Source organism: Chrysochloris asiatica, unplaced genomic scaffold (genome assembly GCF_000296735.1).
Source record: "Chrysochloris asiatica unplaced genomic scaffold, ChrAsi1.0 scaffold00007, whole genome shotgun sequence".
NCBI lineage: Eukaryota > Metazoa > Chordata > Mammalia > Afrosoricida > Chrysochloridae > Chrysochloris > Chrysochloris asiatica.
The window spans coordinates 237,764-253,430 of NW_006408525.1; the positions used below are offsets into that span (position 1 = coordinate 237,764).

Below are 15,667 nucleotides of genomic sequence, written 5' to 3' on the forward strand. Positions count from 1 at the left end.
GCTCCCCAATCCCCGTTCAGGCCTTTTTTCTAGTTGGAAACAGTTCAGGGCTGGCTGTGGCCATTTGGAAACTGTCTCTTTAAATTTCGAGGAGATCTCTGCGCATGCGTAGTTGAACCCTCCAAGGATGGGGCTGGGGTGCCCACTAGCTCAGGCAGCCCTATAGTCACCAGAATGGAGGTGCGCAGACAGCAAGGGACCAGTGAACAGATACTAAAAGAAAAGAATGTCCACACCTTTATCTCAGCGGTTCTGCCAGGCATCTGTGGCCGCTCCGATCCTTCCCCCATGTGGTTTCACCCAAGATGGTGGCTCCTGGAGCAGCTGTGTGTCCTGGACTAGAAAGCAATAGATTCTTGCTTCTGCCACAAATTCCCCCAGCTGTGAGCCTGCCAACGTTCTAAGTATTCCTTTATATGTGATTCATAGTTCTGGGACCATCCCCTTAGCCTGCTTGGTCTGGTATTCTTTGTTGTTGTTGGCAGAGCTCTCTGCTACACATCCACCCGATCCGCCATCTTGTTTGTTCTCCTAGAGTTTTTAATGGTTAATTTTTCAGAATTAGATCACTAGGCCTTTCTTTCAAGGCTACTTTGGGTGAACTTCAGCCTTCTCGGTTACCAGCCAAGCCTGTTAACCCTTTGTACTGCCCAGGAACTTCTGTCTGTTCTCTATAGTAGAGTGTTATTTGGTCTGTATTGGAGCCTAGACACTATGCCTAGGAAAGTTATCAGTGGCTCCTGATCAACACAAATTGCTCTCTTTTGCAGTTTAACAGGGTTGTAAAAGACTGTTGATACTTGTTTTTTCTATCCTAATAGTTTTCCCAGTGGTAGTAGATATTTTTCAGTCAACAGGATCATTGCAGTTGACACTTACTTTTCCTTAACTACTAAAACTAAATGTGTAAATGACGTACTGAAACTGTAATTGTATTTGAAACACAATTATAAATCTGAGTACTACATATTTGTAATTGTATTTCATCCCTACTAAATAGAACGTAATGATTTTGTCTCATTTGTTAGGAAGGCTGAATTTCCATAGTTTTAATTTTATGTGTGCGTATTTTTTGTAAAGGTATAAAGAGATTCTGTTACAATTGTATGTCAGACTTAATAGGAAAAACATGGAGTTATCGGCCTGAATAGTAGTTAAGAATGAGAAAAATAAAAAATAAATTAGCTGAAATAATTTTTATTTCATTGTTATACTTTACAGTCTAGGAAATTTAATTATAAGAACATTAAACTGATAAAATTTTTGTTTGTTTTATCTAGCTTGTCAGCTCATCTGCAGCTTACATTTACTGGTTTCTTCCACAAAAATGGTATGTACTTTAAAAGTAAAATTATCATTTATTGAATTTTACATATGGAAATTATAGAATTGGTGAAAGTTTTGTTGAATATTTTCACCACACTAATAATAAAAAGGTAAATATATTATCATTCTAATACCAAAATGCCTTTGTGAATGTAAAACAAAATATTAGTTTTCTTAGTGTAAAGTTAGGCAGTTATACTCAATGGAAAGGATGTTCGTTTTGATCATTTTTCTTTGGTTGACCTCTTCAGCAGTTTCAGTTTTATGTGGTCGTTGATAGAATGTAGAGCATGTAACTTGGAAATCTTTAAATTTAAAAAAACTTAGAGGGCTTTAAGCAAGAAAGTGACATGACCTCATTTACATTTATGAAGATACCTGTGATGGCCACATGGAAAATACATTGTAGAGGCAAAAATCAACCAGAGCAGAGACGATGACGTGGAGAGATGAAGCAGTCGGAGGCTTTAGACACAGAGGGAGAAGGGGCTGTGTGCTGATGACCAGGGGCAGGCTTGTAGTGTACACCCTTTGGTTGGTTAATGATGCATGGAGGGGATTGTAACCATAGCAATGAAACGATATACGATAGGATGAATGTAAAACTAATGTTCTCCCATGTAAACTATCACATAATTCACAATAAAACATTAAAAAACAAAAAACATCAACCAGATAACCATAATATTGCAGTGATCCAGGGTAGAAATAATGATGACCTAGACTGTGTTACACACACCATTGTAGTGGCACTTAAATTTTAGTTTTATAGACACAGTTTGATAGTTTGCTTAAAATTCATATCCCTGTACCTTAGAAAGTCTCAGAATTAGTAAGCTCATTGGCGCTTTGGAAGGAGCCCTGATAGCATAGTGGATTACGAGCTGGACTGCTAATTGCAAGGTTACTAGTTCAAATCTACCAGACACTCTTCAGAAGAAAGATGAGAATATTACTCCCATAAAGATTTACAGCCTCGGAAACCTTAAACAGGGTCACTGTGAATTGTAACCGACTTGGTGGCATACAACCACCACCACCATTATTTTAAGAAACAGCTTTAAAGGCTTTCAAGAATTGTAAGTCAACTTTATACTTAAGGTTTGTTCATAGCCTGCTTCCTTACAACTTTCCTGGTATCCATTAAGTTTTAGGTAGATTTAGAAGTTGGTAAAGGGGTAGTCCTTGAGTTACAATGAGATCAAATCAGTTCCTAAGTTTGTCTTTAAATAGAATTTGTAGATGAATTGGAATAGGTAGATATGGTTCTTATTTAACCTTACTTGAGGTGTAAGAAAAGACTGGTACCCTTTTCACTGATTTAAGAGTTTCATGTGCACCAAGTGGAGGTGATTGTAATGAAGCATTAGTTGGTTCAGTCATTTCAAAATGAGAGCAATTTACAAACACCAAATGTAAATATGACTTTCTTAGCCCAGGGGATTTACTTTATATCAAAGATGCATCAGTCCTATGTGTGATCATTCTTGAAGGTAAATGTTAGCTCTATTTGGCTTATATCTAATAGATTGGATTTCTAGTTTTTATCTCCAAACCACATTTTTTTATTTCTCTATTATTAGAGAAAAATCTAGTAGTATCCTACTTAGCTCTGAGCCATCATTTTCAAGAGATCGTAAGTTGAAAACAGTAGAAAATGTTTTCATAAAATTAAATTTTGTTAGCTTTTACCATTATGGTTTCTAAAGGCCCCTTTTTAAAATTTATAACTTTTAAGTTATACAGACTAATGATGAAAATTCAATTGCCTTTGAACCTAGAATAGGTGAAGAGTCTCCTGCTTAGAACATTTCCTGTATGAACATTTTGAGTTGATGTTATTGTATCATATTTTAAAAAAATCAGTAGTACATCAACTGAAACAACCATTGTTACCAATGAGACATAACAGTGTTATGGACTCTTTTATTAAAAGAGCTGACAGTGTGCTAGGTAAGACTTCAAACTAGAATTGCCTTTTAGTTTGTCCAGCTTAGATTTGTATCTATATCTTTATTATGCAATAGAATAAAACCGGTGTGGTACTGTGGGATAAAGCACTGGAATGCATGGTCAATTTAACCGTAAGTGCGGCTGTTCAAGCTCACCAGCCACACCTCGAAACCCTATTCATGGTCAGTATGAGTCGGAACCAACTCTATGACACTTAACAACAGAATAAAACCATAGTGGTTTTATTATGGGTATAGTGCCCTTAAGCCTAATCATTTATCATGTTTAATTGGTTTTCTGTGGTATTTCTCAAGTATGTGGAATCTAATCTTTTAGAAGATTGTAATTTGAATTCTTTAGGTTTATTAGCTCCTTATTCCCTGAGACTTGTATAAAACATATACAAATTGCCCCTCACTAAATTATACCTTGAAGTCCTGGTATGGCACTGTGGATAAATGCGCTGGACTGCAAAGTTGGTTTGAGTTGCAAAGTCAGTGGTTGAAGCTCACCAGCCACTCCTTGGAAACCGTTTTAAAGGTCGTATGGGTCAGTACTGACTTGTCGACACTAAGCAACAACAACAAAACTATACCTTTGGAAAGTAGTTTGGTTAAACCTTTTATCTATATCTACTTGGCAAAATATGTAAAAGTCAAAACTTGCTCAAATGTACCTTAATTTAAAAAAAAAATTTTTTTTAAGCAGCTTTATTGAGCTGTGATTCCTATACTACACAATTTACCCATTTAAGGTATACAATTCAGTGACTTAGCATAATCACAGATTTGTGCAACCATCTCCACAGTAAATTGTATAACATCATTTATAACATGAGAACCCAAAGTAGAATTTCTTTCTAATGGAAAGTGAAATTTTTCATTAACTTTTTGAGCTCCCTTGAATTGGCTGCAGTTAAGATGTGTGTCCATTTGATTGTTGCTTCTTGAAAGGTAATGTCATTTCTCCCTAGTTTTAGATCTTTTGTTCTTTGTGTTCTGCAATTTTATTATGTGTTTAGGTATTGGTGATTTAAAACATGTCCACAAATTATCTGATAGCCCTCCCTTTAAGAAGTGGAGCCTAATTCTTCTCCTTTGAGAGTGGTTTGGATATAGCTTTTAGCAAACAGAATGTGGCAAAATATTTTATCTAGGACCAGATTGAAAAATTGACTCTCAAACTTCCTCCTTGCTTTCTTGGTTCTTTGTGAGTGAAGCTAGCTGCCATGCTGTGAGAACACTCAAGTAAGCTCTATGTAGGTCCATGTGGCAAGGAATGGAGGGCTCCAGCAAACAGCGGTGTGAGCGAGCCACCTTGGAAGCAGAGCCTTCAGCCCCAGCCTTCAGATCACTTCAGATGACTGCAACCGCATGAAATCCTGAACTAAAACTACCCAGGCTGGGCTCCTTAAAGGTTTTAAGTCAGCTAGTGCTGTTATGCAGAAATTTATGGTTAATACAAGACATGGGAATTTTTTAAAAAAGTTAATTTGTGTATTGAGCTTTAAGAAACATTGTTTAAATGATACAAATCATGTGTATAGTGCCATGAATATTCATAAAATGAATCTACCTAAATAGCTACCACTCAGATTTAAAAAAAAAAAAAATCAGAACACTTGAGTGTAGATTTCTTTTTATTTGCCCTATCTGTTTGACCTTTATGAATCTGTGGATTGGTGGTTTACAAAGTTCTGGAAAGTTCTCTGTCATTGTTTTACCAATATTGCCTCTGGCCCATTTATGCTCCCTTTTTTTATATGCTATGGTGGTTCTTTTCAATCCATATCCACCCATGTTTCTCAGCCTCTTGCTCATAGGTTTATCTTGCTTAGCTGCATTCTGGTTAAATTCTTCAGACCTAGCTTCCCACTCACTTGTCTCTTCAACTGTGTCTAATCCACAGCCACAGACACAAGATTTTAAATTCTATTTTTCATTTCTAGAAGTTTGGTTCTTTTTCAAATCTCCTATTCTCTAGATTTTTCTTAAATACCTTTTAAACAATTTAAATGCGATGACTAATAATCCTAATGTCTGAAACCATTGCGAGTCTGATTCTGCCATGTATTTTTTATGTCTTTTGCTCTTGATGCTCTTTGCTGCTTTTTGTATCTGGTGCATTTTTATGTAAACTGCTCAATTTTCTTGGAATTTATCATTGAGAAATCTTTGAGGACTGAGATGAATAAAAAGGTTCAACCCTGGAGGATCTGCATTTGTTTATATCAGGGGATTACTTTAAATTATTGGCTTTCAGGTTTTTTTCTTTGCAAACTGTCAGGTAGCTGTCTGGTAAATATAGTATTTAAGAGGAAGCCCCTTTTCATTCCACAGTGTCAAGATCCAGTTTTTCTTTGGGATGCCAGGAAAGCAGATTTATTCATTATCAGTTCACAGATGATATAGCCCCTTTGGGTCTCAACTTAATGGAGGGCTCTCCTGCTAGGCCCTCATTTTGCATAGGTCTTGGGTTAGCTTGACTCCAGCCAGCAAAGACTCTAGCAACTAATTCTTGAAATTTACCTGGCTTGTCAAGTACCCTGGAGGTAAAGACTCCATCTCAGCATTCTGCTCCCTTTCTTACCTTTTGCCCAACTATTCTTTTCTTAATTTGTCAGCTCATTGCTGCATTTAAAAAGTTTTTGTTGTTGTTTATTTAGCTGTATGCAAAGGGAGGATCAGTTCAAGCACCTTATATTACCATAATGCCAGGAACATCAGTAGTCAGCAATTTTTTTCTTTATGTACCTTCCCTCTAGTTATCTTTTCATTGAACTACTATCAGCTGTATGTCACAGTTTTCAATCTACCTCTTCTCTCTCCCTCTTTATCACTATCTGTCACCTTCTGGATGACCTCAGTTTTAATTTACAAATTATTAATTCTTTCTTTCAATAAGTTATTACTTAACTCTTCTAATAAGTTTATTATAATGGCCATATTTTTATTTCTAAAGTTCCTAATTACCTCTTTCTGAAATCTAATCCCTGTTCTTAAATTATGAGGCTACAATCCCTCTTCTCTCTCTTATGGTAAAACAAATGTTCACATAAAAACCTTTCTGCATGTTACTGTTTGTTTAAATTTTCTTGGATATGAATTCTTCCACTTTTCAGACATTTTTAAAAGGAATTGGATTTTCTCAAGTGCTTTGTAATTTTTGTTTTAAAGTCTTATCATCCATGGTAGTTTTTGCTTTTCTCTATGTAAGAAAATTTTTCTATTTGGATACCCACAGTTGTAAATGCAAAGGTAGACTGTTGATTAGCTGTCTGGGATCTTAAACTATGGGAATAAGCTTACTCTAGTTCTAGAACTGACTTTTGGTGTAATGCTGTAGGATCAGCACTAGACTTCGAATCACAAGATAGGCAATTCAAACCCACCAGCTGCTCCTTGGAAACCCTATACAGGGTGACTATGAGTCTGAATCAACTTGACAACACATACATAACAACAGCAACAGTCACAGTAGGAGCTCGGCTGTCAATCACCAGGTTTCTGGGTCCCTCCATTACCACAGATAAGCATCTTGTTTCCAACTGCAAACCCAAGCTGTGTAGAGGTAGCCTGGCCTGACATCTGTGAGCATGTTTGATCCTTGTCCCTTGTGGGAGTTAGAGTCCTGACTTTGTCCCATTGCTCAGTGTAATGGCCGACCATCTACCTCTTCAGTTCTCATTCTCAGCTACAAGTTCTGCTCTTTTTTTTTTTACACAGAAATCACCTTCAGAGTGTAGCTGCATAATAATAAAACGTATTCTTAATTGTGTGAGGTGGTGGTCTCTGGGTTCACCCTCTCATTCCATCTCTTGACCCATGTTCTCAGCACTGTCCATGATAGCTAGGCCACTGTGTGTGTACCTCAGTTTGAGTAGCAAGCATTCTGCTCAACAGTGGCACCCATTGCAGAGGCCAAGCTGTCTCCTGGCCTTTCATTCTCTCACAGATCAGCTTGGCAGTGGCCCTCTGTTTCTGTTTTTCTAGTTTCTCCAGCTTCTTGGCCATGTCTCTCTTGAGGTCCCACTCAGGCTTCGAAGGGCAGGGTTGGCCAGGTCTACTTCCTCAGTGACAGGCTCTGGTTTGAGGACCTCCAGCTGCTCCTTCACCTTCTCTACACTGGTTTGACCTAGGGCACCCTCCTCTTCCAAGTCCTCATCCTCTGGGACATAATTCCCCCAACCTAAGTTTCCTGTGCTTCTCGCCCTCTTCCTCATCTGTGAGATGCTTGGTATTTGGTTCCCCATCTTCCTGGCCTTTACACCCAGCTTTCTCCCATAGGGCTTTCAGCCATTCTTTTCTCTGCAGCATTTCTTTTAGCCGGCCCACACTGGCCTCAGCCATCTTGCTCGTCCACCCCTGCCTCCTTTCTTGTTGTTTTTGATGTTCATTTTGAAAAAGTAATGGTAAAGTGGAGGGTTGTAGAAAAAGAGGAAGATCCCACTCCCCCTCCCCCCCAGCGAGATGGATTGGCACAGTGCCAGCAGCATTGGACGTAGGTGTAGCAACGATTGTGAGATTGGTCCAGGACCAGGCAGTGTTTTTGTCTGTTGTACATAAGGTTGCTATGAGTTGGTGCTGACTCAATTGCACCTAATGACAACAACATGAGAAAGTAAATCCTGTTGACAGTTCTGTTGCCAGAAAATAACTTTTCATTATAACTTTGAAACTAGAGAAAATGGGAAGAAGCAGATTTATTGCCTGTCTCTTCGAGGCATACATATAGTTTGGGGGGCGGGGAGGATTTTTGTTTTTTTTAAGAATCAGGATAGAAAACTAACAGCAAGATCCTTCAAATCTCATTGTTCTTTTCTCTTGCAACTGCTACTTGAAATGGCTTAGAATTGTTTTAAGTGCCACTGAGTCAGTTCTGACTTATAGTGACCCTGTATAGGGTTTCCAAGGAGCAGCTGGTGGGTTTGAATTGCCGACCTTGTGATTTGTAGTCCAGTGCTGATCCTAATACCAACAATTATTAGGGTGCTATTTTCAAAGGAGCTCTGGTAGCATAGTGATTACGAATCGGGCTGTGAACCTTGAGGTCAGCGGTTCGAAACTACCAGCCGCTCCGTGGGAGAAGGATGAGGCTTTCTACTCCCGTAAAGATTTACACCCTTGGAAACCCTGTACAGGGTTGCTGTGGGTCGGAACTGACTCGACAGCACTTAACAACAACAACATTTTCATGGTGGGTGAATGGTAGCTTCATGAGATAAGCAATGGACTGTGAACTTCAAGATTCGTGGTTCGAGTCTACCAGCTGCTCCATAGGAAGAAGAGGATTAAAGGTTTTTTAAAAGATCCTTGGAAGCCATATAGAGGGTTACTGTGAGTAGGAAACGATTCAGTAGCACTTAACATTTTAATGGTGAATTTTGTTCTAAGAGCATTTTTGTTACTGCATTTTAAATACTGGGTTAATTTTGTTTATATTAAAGTATTTTTTACACTGTATATAACTCATGGTGTGGTACTGTCAGATTAGTACTAGACTGCGAGCCACCAAGTTGGCAGTTCAAACCCACCAGGTACTCCTTGGAAACCCCATACAGGATTACTATGAATCGGAACTGACTTGAAAGCACTTAACAACAAGTTCCAAAGAGTTTCAGAAGTGTTTTTATGCCTATACCCTGCATAAGAGGATTGTTCTTAAGTAGAAGAAACTGTCTAAAAGTGCAAGAAGAAAAATTATTTTGTTTCTGTGTATATTTATGGATTGATCTATTATGGTAATAATGTATATGTTTGAGGAGTCCTGGTATGGCAACTGTGGGTTAATGCGCCAGACTGCGAAGCTGTTTGAACTGTAAGGTTGGAGGTTCAAGCTCACTAGCTGCTCCTTATAAACCCTATACAGAGTTGATATGGGTTGGAATCTACCTGATGGTATATGTTTGAAGCTTAATAATGAATTAGTGATTAGATACTTCAGAGTTTACCAACAAAGGTGTTGAACTATCAACACCTTTGGGTGTTAAAAATAAATGATACAAAAATACCCTGGAACCTTAATTTGCAAAGACTTTGTAAATTAATTGGTATAGAGAATATAGAACCTAGTATTCAAAATTACAATTCCTAAACTTTGTAAGCCGTAGGATTCTCCGATTTAAGATTTAGTGAAAAGCTAAGAAACTACCTATCTTTTTCCCTGTTAACAATACATAATGTTCTTTGAAGTACATGGTGAAATAAAAGAATTATCTCTATGGTCAAATAAAAACAAAACAAAACAAAACCCACTGCCATTGAGTCCATTCCAATTCATAAGGACCCTAAGTAGGCTGCCCAACACTGTAACTCTTTTTGGGAGTAGGCAGCCTCCTCATCTGTCTCCTGTGGAATGGCTGGTGTGTTTGAACTGTCCACCTAGTGGTTAGCAGTCCACTGCTTATAAAAGACATTAGCTTCATGTTTTTTAAACATTTAAAATAAACATGAGTAGTAGTAATAGGTTTAATTTAAATGTATTTTAAATTAAGTAGGTTTTCTAATATTAAATTTTAGGAAAAGTATTAAAGATACTTTATTTTGCATGTGGTTTGTTCTCAACTATTTGTGCTTTCTTTCAAGTTTTAATTGCTTTTGTGAAAATTACTTTTGACTTGATGTTTAATATGTTATTTTATCATAAAATGTTAAATCTTCAAACCAGAAGTAATCACTAAATATTCTGGGGGTAAATAATTGAGCCTCTTATTTGAGTAAAAAGAAAAGTAGTTATATTTGTCTTGTGAATGGTTTATATGTAAAAGCATTTATTTTTAGTTTAAAGAGTTTGCTGAAAATTTGAAACTGATTTGGGGTAAAAAAGATTCTAACTTTTGAGAAGGCTTAATTATGGGAGTCTTTATTATTTGGAATTTCCCAGTCTTAGGAAGATGAGTACTGCATTTACACTTTATTTAAAGTATGTATTAAAGTATTGACTTTCTATTTAGATAAGCCATCACAAAACTCAGAAAATGAACAAAATTCTGTTACCCTTGAAGTTCTTCTTGTGAAAGTTTGCCACAAAAAAAGAAAGGTAATGTATAAAATGACTGTGAGAAGTTAAGTGTAATACTGTCTTAATAATTGAATGTATTCATGTATATGTATAACAGTTCAAAGCCAATTTTTAATACTTTAAAGCTTAAGAAATATGTTGATAGTTGAATCCTAAAACTCATAACCAACTTTTGCCAACCCTCAAGATCGTCATATATTTTCTAGTCTGTCTAGGTTTGCACAAAATTGTTTATATAGCTGTCAGTGAAGGGAAGAAGCTGTCTTCCAGCATCCGATGCTGTGAATTCGATTCCTTCCCTATCATTTTAAGTCTCTTAGTATCTTCCTTAGCTGTTACCTATTAAAATTTTAGATAAAGGCTAAGAGGGAGTTTTCCCAAAAAGAAAGGAATTCTGTTGCCAACATTACCAGCCACTAAATTATTAATCCATTGCTTTAAAATGTGTTTATTTACAAAATTAAATAATTTCATCATTGAAACGTGTTAAAATGGTTGAGTTTCCTGGACAACTACCAAAACCAAAAGATATAATAAAACTTTCAGTAGTCCCAAATATGAAGGCTCCTATTCCTGATGATTTCTAAAATCATAAGAAGTTGATATGGGTGAAAATGATGGAGCATTGGGTGGGAGTTGGCTAAAGTGGTAGGAGGTAGTCATGTAACTATAAATTTAAAAGAAGTTGGAAAATACTATGGTCCATTTCCACCTAACACCCACACCTGTTGGGACAAACTGACAAAAAAAATCCTTCAAGATAAATTATTTAGAAAATTTATACAAAGTAAAATAAATACAAAACAAAAAAATATACATTCATTTATATGTCCAAAGGGCACATTGTGCTAGCCAGGCTCCTGCCCACAGGCATTCAGCCTTTCTCAGTTCATGGACCTAGAGCCTGCAACTGCTCTTTTCTCCATGCCACCACCTATTCCACCATCTTTGCTGTTGTTGCTTTGTTAGGTACAGACCTCATGCTCTTCTTTCCTGATTGTTCTGGAATAGTCTATTTCTGAAATGAAAGATTAATTACTTCCCCCTTTTAGTTACACATCTTGTATGATTACAGTTGTGACAGTCACAGTTAATCTTACTAACAGTTACTCACAATTGAGTCATAAAATCCTGTCACCATCATCTTCATTCCTTTTCACCAGATCCAACTTGAAAAGAGGAAAATTACTCTGTGAGGATTCTACCTTACTCCCTCTTTCTGAAACTAAGCATACTTATGAAAGCTTGTAAGCCAGACACTTCTTGCTTTTATAGCCCCCTGATTTTTCATAGTCAGTGTCTAAATTTCTCATGTGGTGCTGTGAGTTAATGTGCTGCACTGCAAGGTTGGTTTGAACTGCAAAGTCTGATGTTGGAACTCACTAGCAACTCCTTGGAAACCCTATACAGGGTCACTATGAGTCAGAACCAAATCAAAGGTATAGCAACATCAGCCCAGTACACTGAGGAAACAAAGCTTGCTCCTTGATATGAAGAATCCTTCCATTCCAGGTGGAATTTTGACCAAACACACCTATACACGAAAGTCTAATTTGTGAAATTGTAGCAGTTTGCACTGGTTCACAGTATCAAACATCTTTATCTTCCACAGGTCGAGTTCTGGTCAACTAGCCATCCACACTAGGTCAAATAGGTACTAGTTCAAGTTTGGGAGTTTATGCACACCTTTCCTGTACTTCAGACCAGCTGGCTGTTTCATTCTGAGCCCTAGCCCCTAGGGACTAGGTCAGTGCTCATGGGCTAAAGAGTTCACACATTTTCCGAAACTTAAGATCAGCCAACCCTAGTATTGTTTTTTTGTTTTCAAAAATAGTATGTAGGAATACCATTTTTTTTTTTTTTTCAAAGAATATACACACTATTTGGAGTAATCATTTGTGGAGTGTAAGACCTAGAAGATGAGTGAAGCTTAAAATTCTTATTTTATACTCTTTATAAAATGTCAAGGAAAGGTTTTTACACTTAAAAAAAAAGAATGATAAGTGGAATTAAAAGATAATAGATTTTTTCCATAAGCTTTTGAAGTGTCCTCATATTCTTTTTTTTATATAATTTGCTTTAAAAAAAAAAAAAAAAAAAAAAAAGCTTGCTGTAAAGGTCTTCTGCATCTTCCAGTTCTTCAACTGTGCTCTTTCAGTATAGCTCTTGTAACATGATACCAGACTGTTTTTCATGAAATGATCAATGTTCCTGCTATTTAGCTATTTGAATACATAAACTTTTTTATTTTATAATGTCAATAATAGTTATTGCAAACCATTTTTTATTTTTAATGACCCTCTCAGTTATTGTTAAAATAGAAAATTTAAGTGAACATATGAGTTTGACATTTTAAGCATAATTTGAATGCCGTATTTTTAGTATTGTAAGACTGTTTCAAATGACTGTCAGCTTAGTACTGAATATGCTATATCATTATTTTCATTAACTTTGGGGAAACCTCAGCTGATTTAATATTTAGAATATAGTTGTGCAGAGTTTTCTTTTTGCTTCATGTGTCACAATTTCCAAAAATATGATTAGAATATTAACATTCCATTTGATAATTATGGCCTATACCATGTTTCTTTTAGCTCTGAGCAGAAGTTTTACTTTGGAATTCTTAAAATTGCATACAAATAAATGTAATTTAATATTTACCTTTACAGGATGTAAGTTGTCCAATAAGGCAAGTTCCCACAGGTAAAAAGCAGGTGCCTTTGAATCCTGACCTCAATCAAACAAAACCTGGAAATTTCCCGTCCCTTGCAGTGTCCAGTAATGAATTTGAACCTAGTAACAGCCATATGGTGAAGTCTTACTCATTGCTATTTAGAGTGACTCGTCCGGGAAGAAGAGAGTTTAATGGAATGATTAATGGAGAAACCAATGAAAATATTGGTAATTTTTATTTTGGTAATTTTTACTAGATTTTGGTTGTTGATTTAAAAAATGGGTTGAACCAGTATTTTTCATAGAGTTAATTTTGAAATCTTGCTTTTCTAAGGGAGAAAATGAATAGTGCTAGAAATACATTGCATAGATTCTCATATCATGGCCTTTATTTGCAAATCTCTTATAATCTAATTAGATACTAATTTTATGAAAGATTACCCTGTTCCTTAGAATATTGAATATTATACTGTGTTGGATAATTAATTAATCTGTAAAGCTTTTATTATTGTATAATGAAACTTAAATTCCATGTAGTAAAAATATATTGAATGCTGAATGGAAAAAAATGGTCTTTCAGGTTACTCTCTTATCAAATAATGTATTTCTCTTAGTCTTCCCAAACATTTTATTGGGAAACATTTCAAACATGCAGAAAAGCTGAAAGAATTTGATATTGAACACCTATATATCCACCACTTAGATTTTATTTTGCATACTTACCATGTATATATTCCTTTATTCATCCCTCTATTCTCTGGGCAAGTCTGTATTCATCTTTAAGGCAGTTATTCATCCAACATATAGATATTAGGGATAAAAAGATGATTAAACATTCATCTCATCCTCCAAAGGCTCACAAACTGGTGGTGAGAGATAGATGTGAAATAAATAATTGCAACTGTAATAGAGATATAAGGTCAGTGGAAAAGTACCTAATTACATAGAAGGTGTCATGGAAGAAATAAACATTAAGCCTTGAAGCATCCTTTGAAAGTTCTTGAATACTGTTCTAGACAGAAAATAACATTTGGAAAAATGTGTGTGGTGGGGTCAGTGTCAATGAATGTCAAAAGTAAGAATATCTGCATATGGTAAAAATGGAAAATTGAAGAGTATTGTCTGAATATTTCAACTTCAATGTAATTTGTATCTCACTGGAATGTATGTGCTATGTTTTATGTTAAGGATCCATATAACAGAAATATCAAGTTTTTGCTTGAATATTTGATTTATGAGAAATGTTTGTCAAATTCAGATGTCAATGAAGAACTTCCAGCTAGAAGAAAGCGAAATCGTGAAGATGGGGAAAAGACATTTGTTGCACAGATGACGGTATTTGATAAAAACAGGTAATGTTGATGGATAAGGAAGGTTCCCATAATGTTCTAGAATGGTTTTAATTCTGAAACTGACTGTACTGATGATACTATAATCTTTTTTGTTTTTATTTTGTTTATGGATGAAAAATTAGATTTGTGGATCATGACCTTTTCATCACATAAAGAGCAGTAACTATAGATTAGGAACGATTTAGATGACTCAATTAATTAAAGATTGTTGATACAGCAAGTGTTTTTGAGTGTCAATTCTTTGCCAGACCTGTTTTAGACAGTGAGAAAACAACGAGGTCCTTGCATTCATCGGATCTTAAATTTTACTGGAGAAAACACCAACACGCTCTAAAAATTATATCTACTTAGTAGAAACATTACATTACCTCAAAATTAAAACACTTATTGGTGAGTGTAGTGAAAAAAGAGGAAACGATTACAGTTTCATATAGAAAATAACTCTTGGAGAGGGTAATAAGTAGTTGAGTTGAATTTTCAATGACGTGGGTCCCATGCAAATCTTGGAGGGGATTTACTTGAGGAAGACTATTGTGTGTAATCGTCATTGTGTGGATAGATAAGAATATATCAAAAAGTGTTGTTACTAGAGTTCTAGTCCATATATTTTGTTGTCTCTTTAACTAGTGGGTGGCTGCATGCCAGTTTTCTCAGTAACACACTTGGCATAGTTTTGTTAGAATGCCTTAAAAAAAGGTCCAGTCAACAAAGTGGTTTCCTTGGGGATCTGCTGGGCCAGTTAAATTCAAGGCAGAGAAGTCAGCTCTAGAAGGTTATTCTGATTTTTTTTTTTTTATCTAAATGTGGGGTGGTAATCTTAATTTGTTTTCTCAAAGGACACAGAATGATCACATGGGCTTTTATGAAAGAAGTTTTATGAAAATAGAAAATTGCATTGGTGAGGTAAAAACTAGGAAAGTTGCCTTCAGGATGTTATTTTCATCATCACAGTATAGCTGCTCATTCTTTGAGGATAGCAAGGGCAGTCCTGAGAATTCATACCCATCTACTCTACAATCTTATCTCTTCAGACTTATTTTTATTCCCCAAAGTCAACATTTAAAAGGAACATAATTTGATTGCCTTGAGGATGCCAAAATTGCTATTTTGACATAGTATAAATCAAAGAGGGTAGAATTCTTTGGGAAAATGTTATAGAGAGGTGGAAATATTCCCACTTTCAGAAGTGTCAGACATGGATAGATCTAGATGCAGGGCATGTCCAGAAACAATAGCTTCACATTTTGATATTCTTAAGGCATCTATGATTTCATAGCAATACTTTTTGACTTACCCTCCTATGTACATTTGGGAGTACATAGCAGAAATCATATTGAAACCCT

General features: G+C 36.0%; 1 protein-coding gene across 1 annotated transcript in view; it reads left to right on the forward strand.

Annotated features, from left to right (window-relative positions):
- The window catches only part of SUZ12 (SUZ12 polycomb repressive complex 2 subunit), a 59,847-nt gene that overhangs the window by 26,121 nt on the left and 18,059 nt on the right, over positions 1–15,667 (forward strand). Inside the window, exons 5-8 of the mRNA XM_006832295.1 lie at positions 1,281–1,330; positions 10,232–10,317; positions 12,969–13,200; positions 14,231–14,324. Coding sequence (XP_006832358.1) covers positions 1,281–1,330; positions 10,232–10,317; positions 12,969–13,200; positions 14,231–14,324 — 462 coding nt within the window. The remainder of the gene's footprint in view (positions 1–1,280; positions 1,331–10,231; positions 10,318–12,968; positions 13,201–14,230; positions 14,325–15,667) is intronic.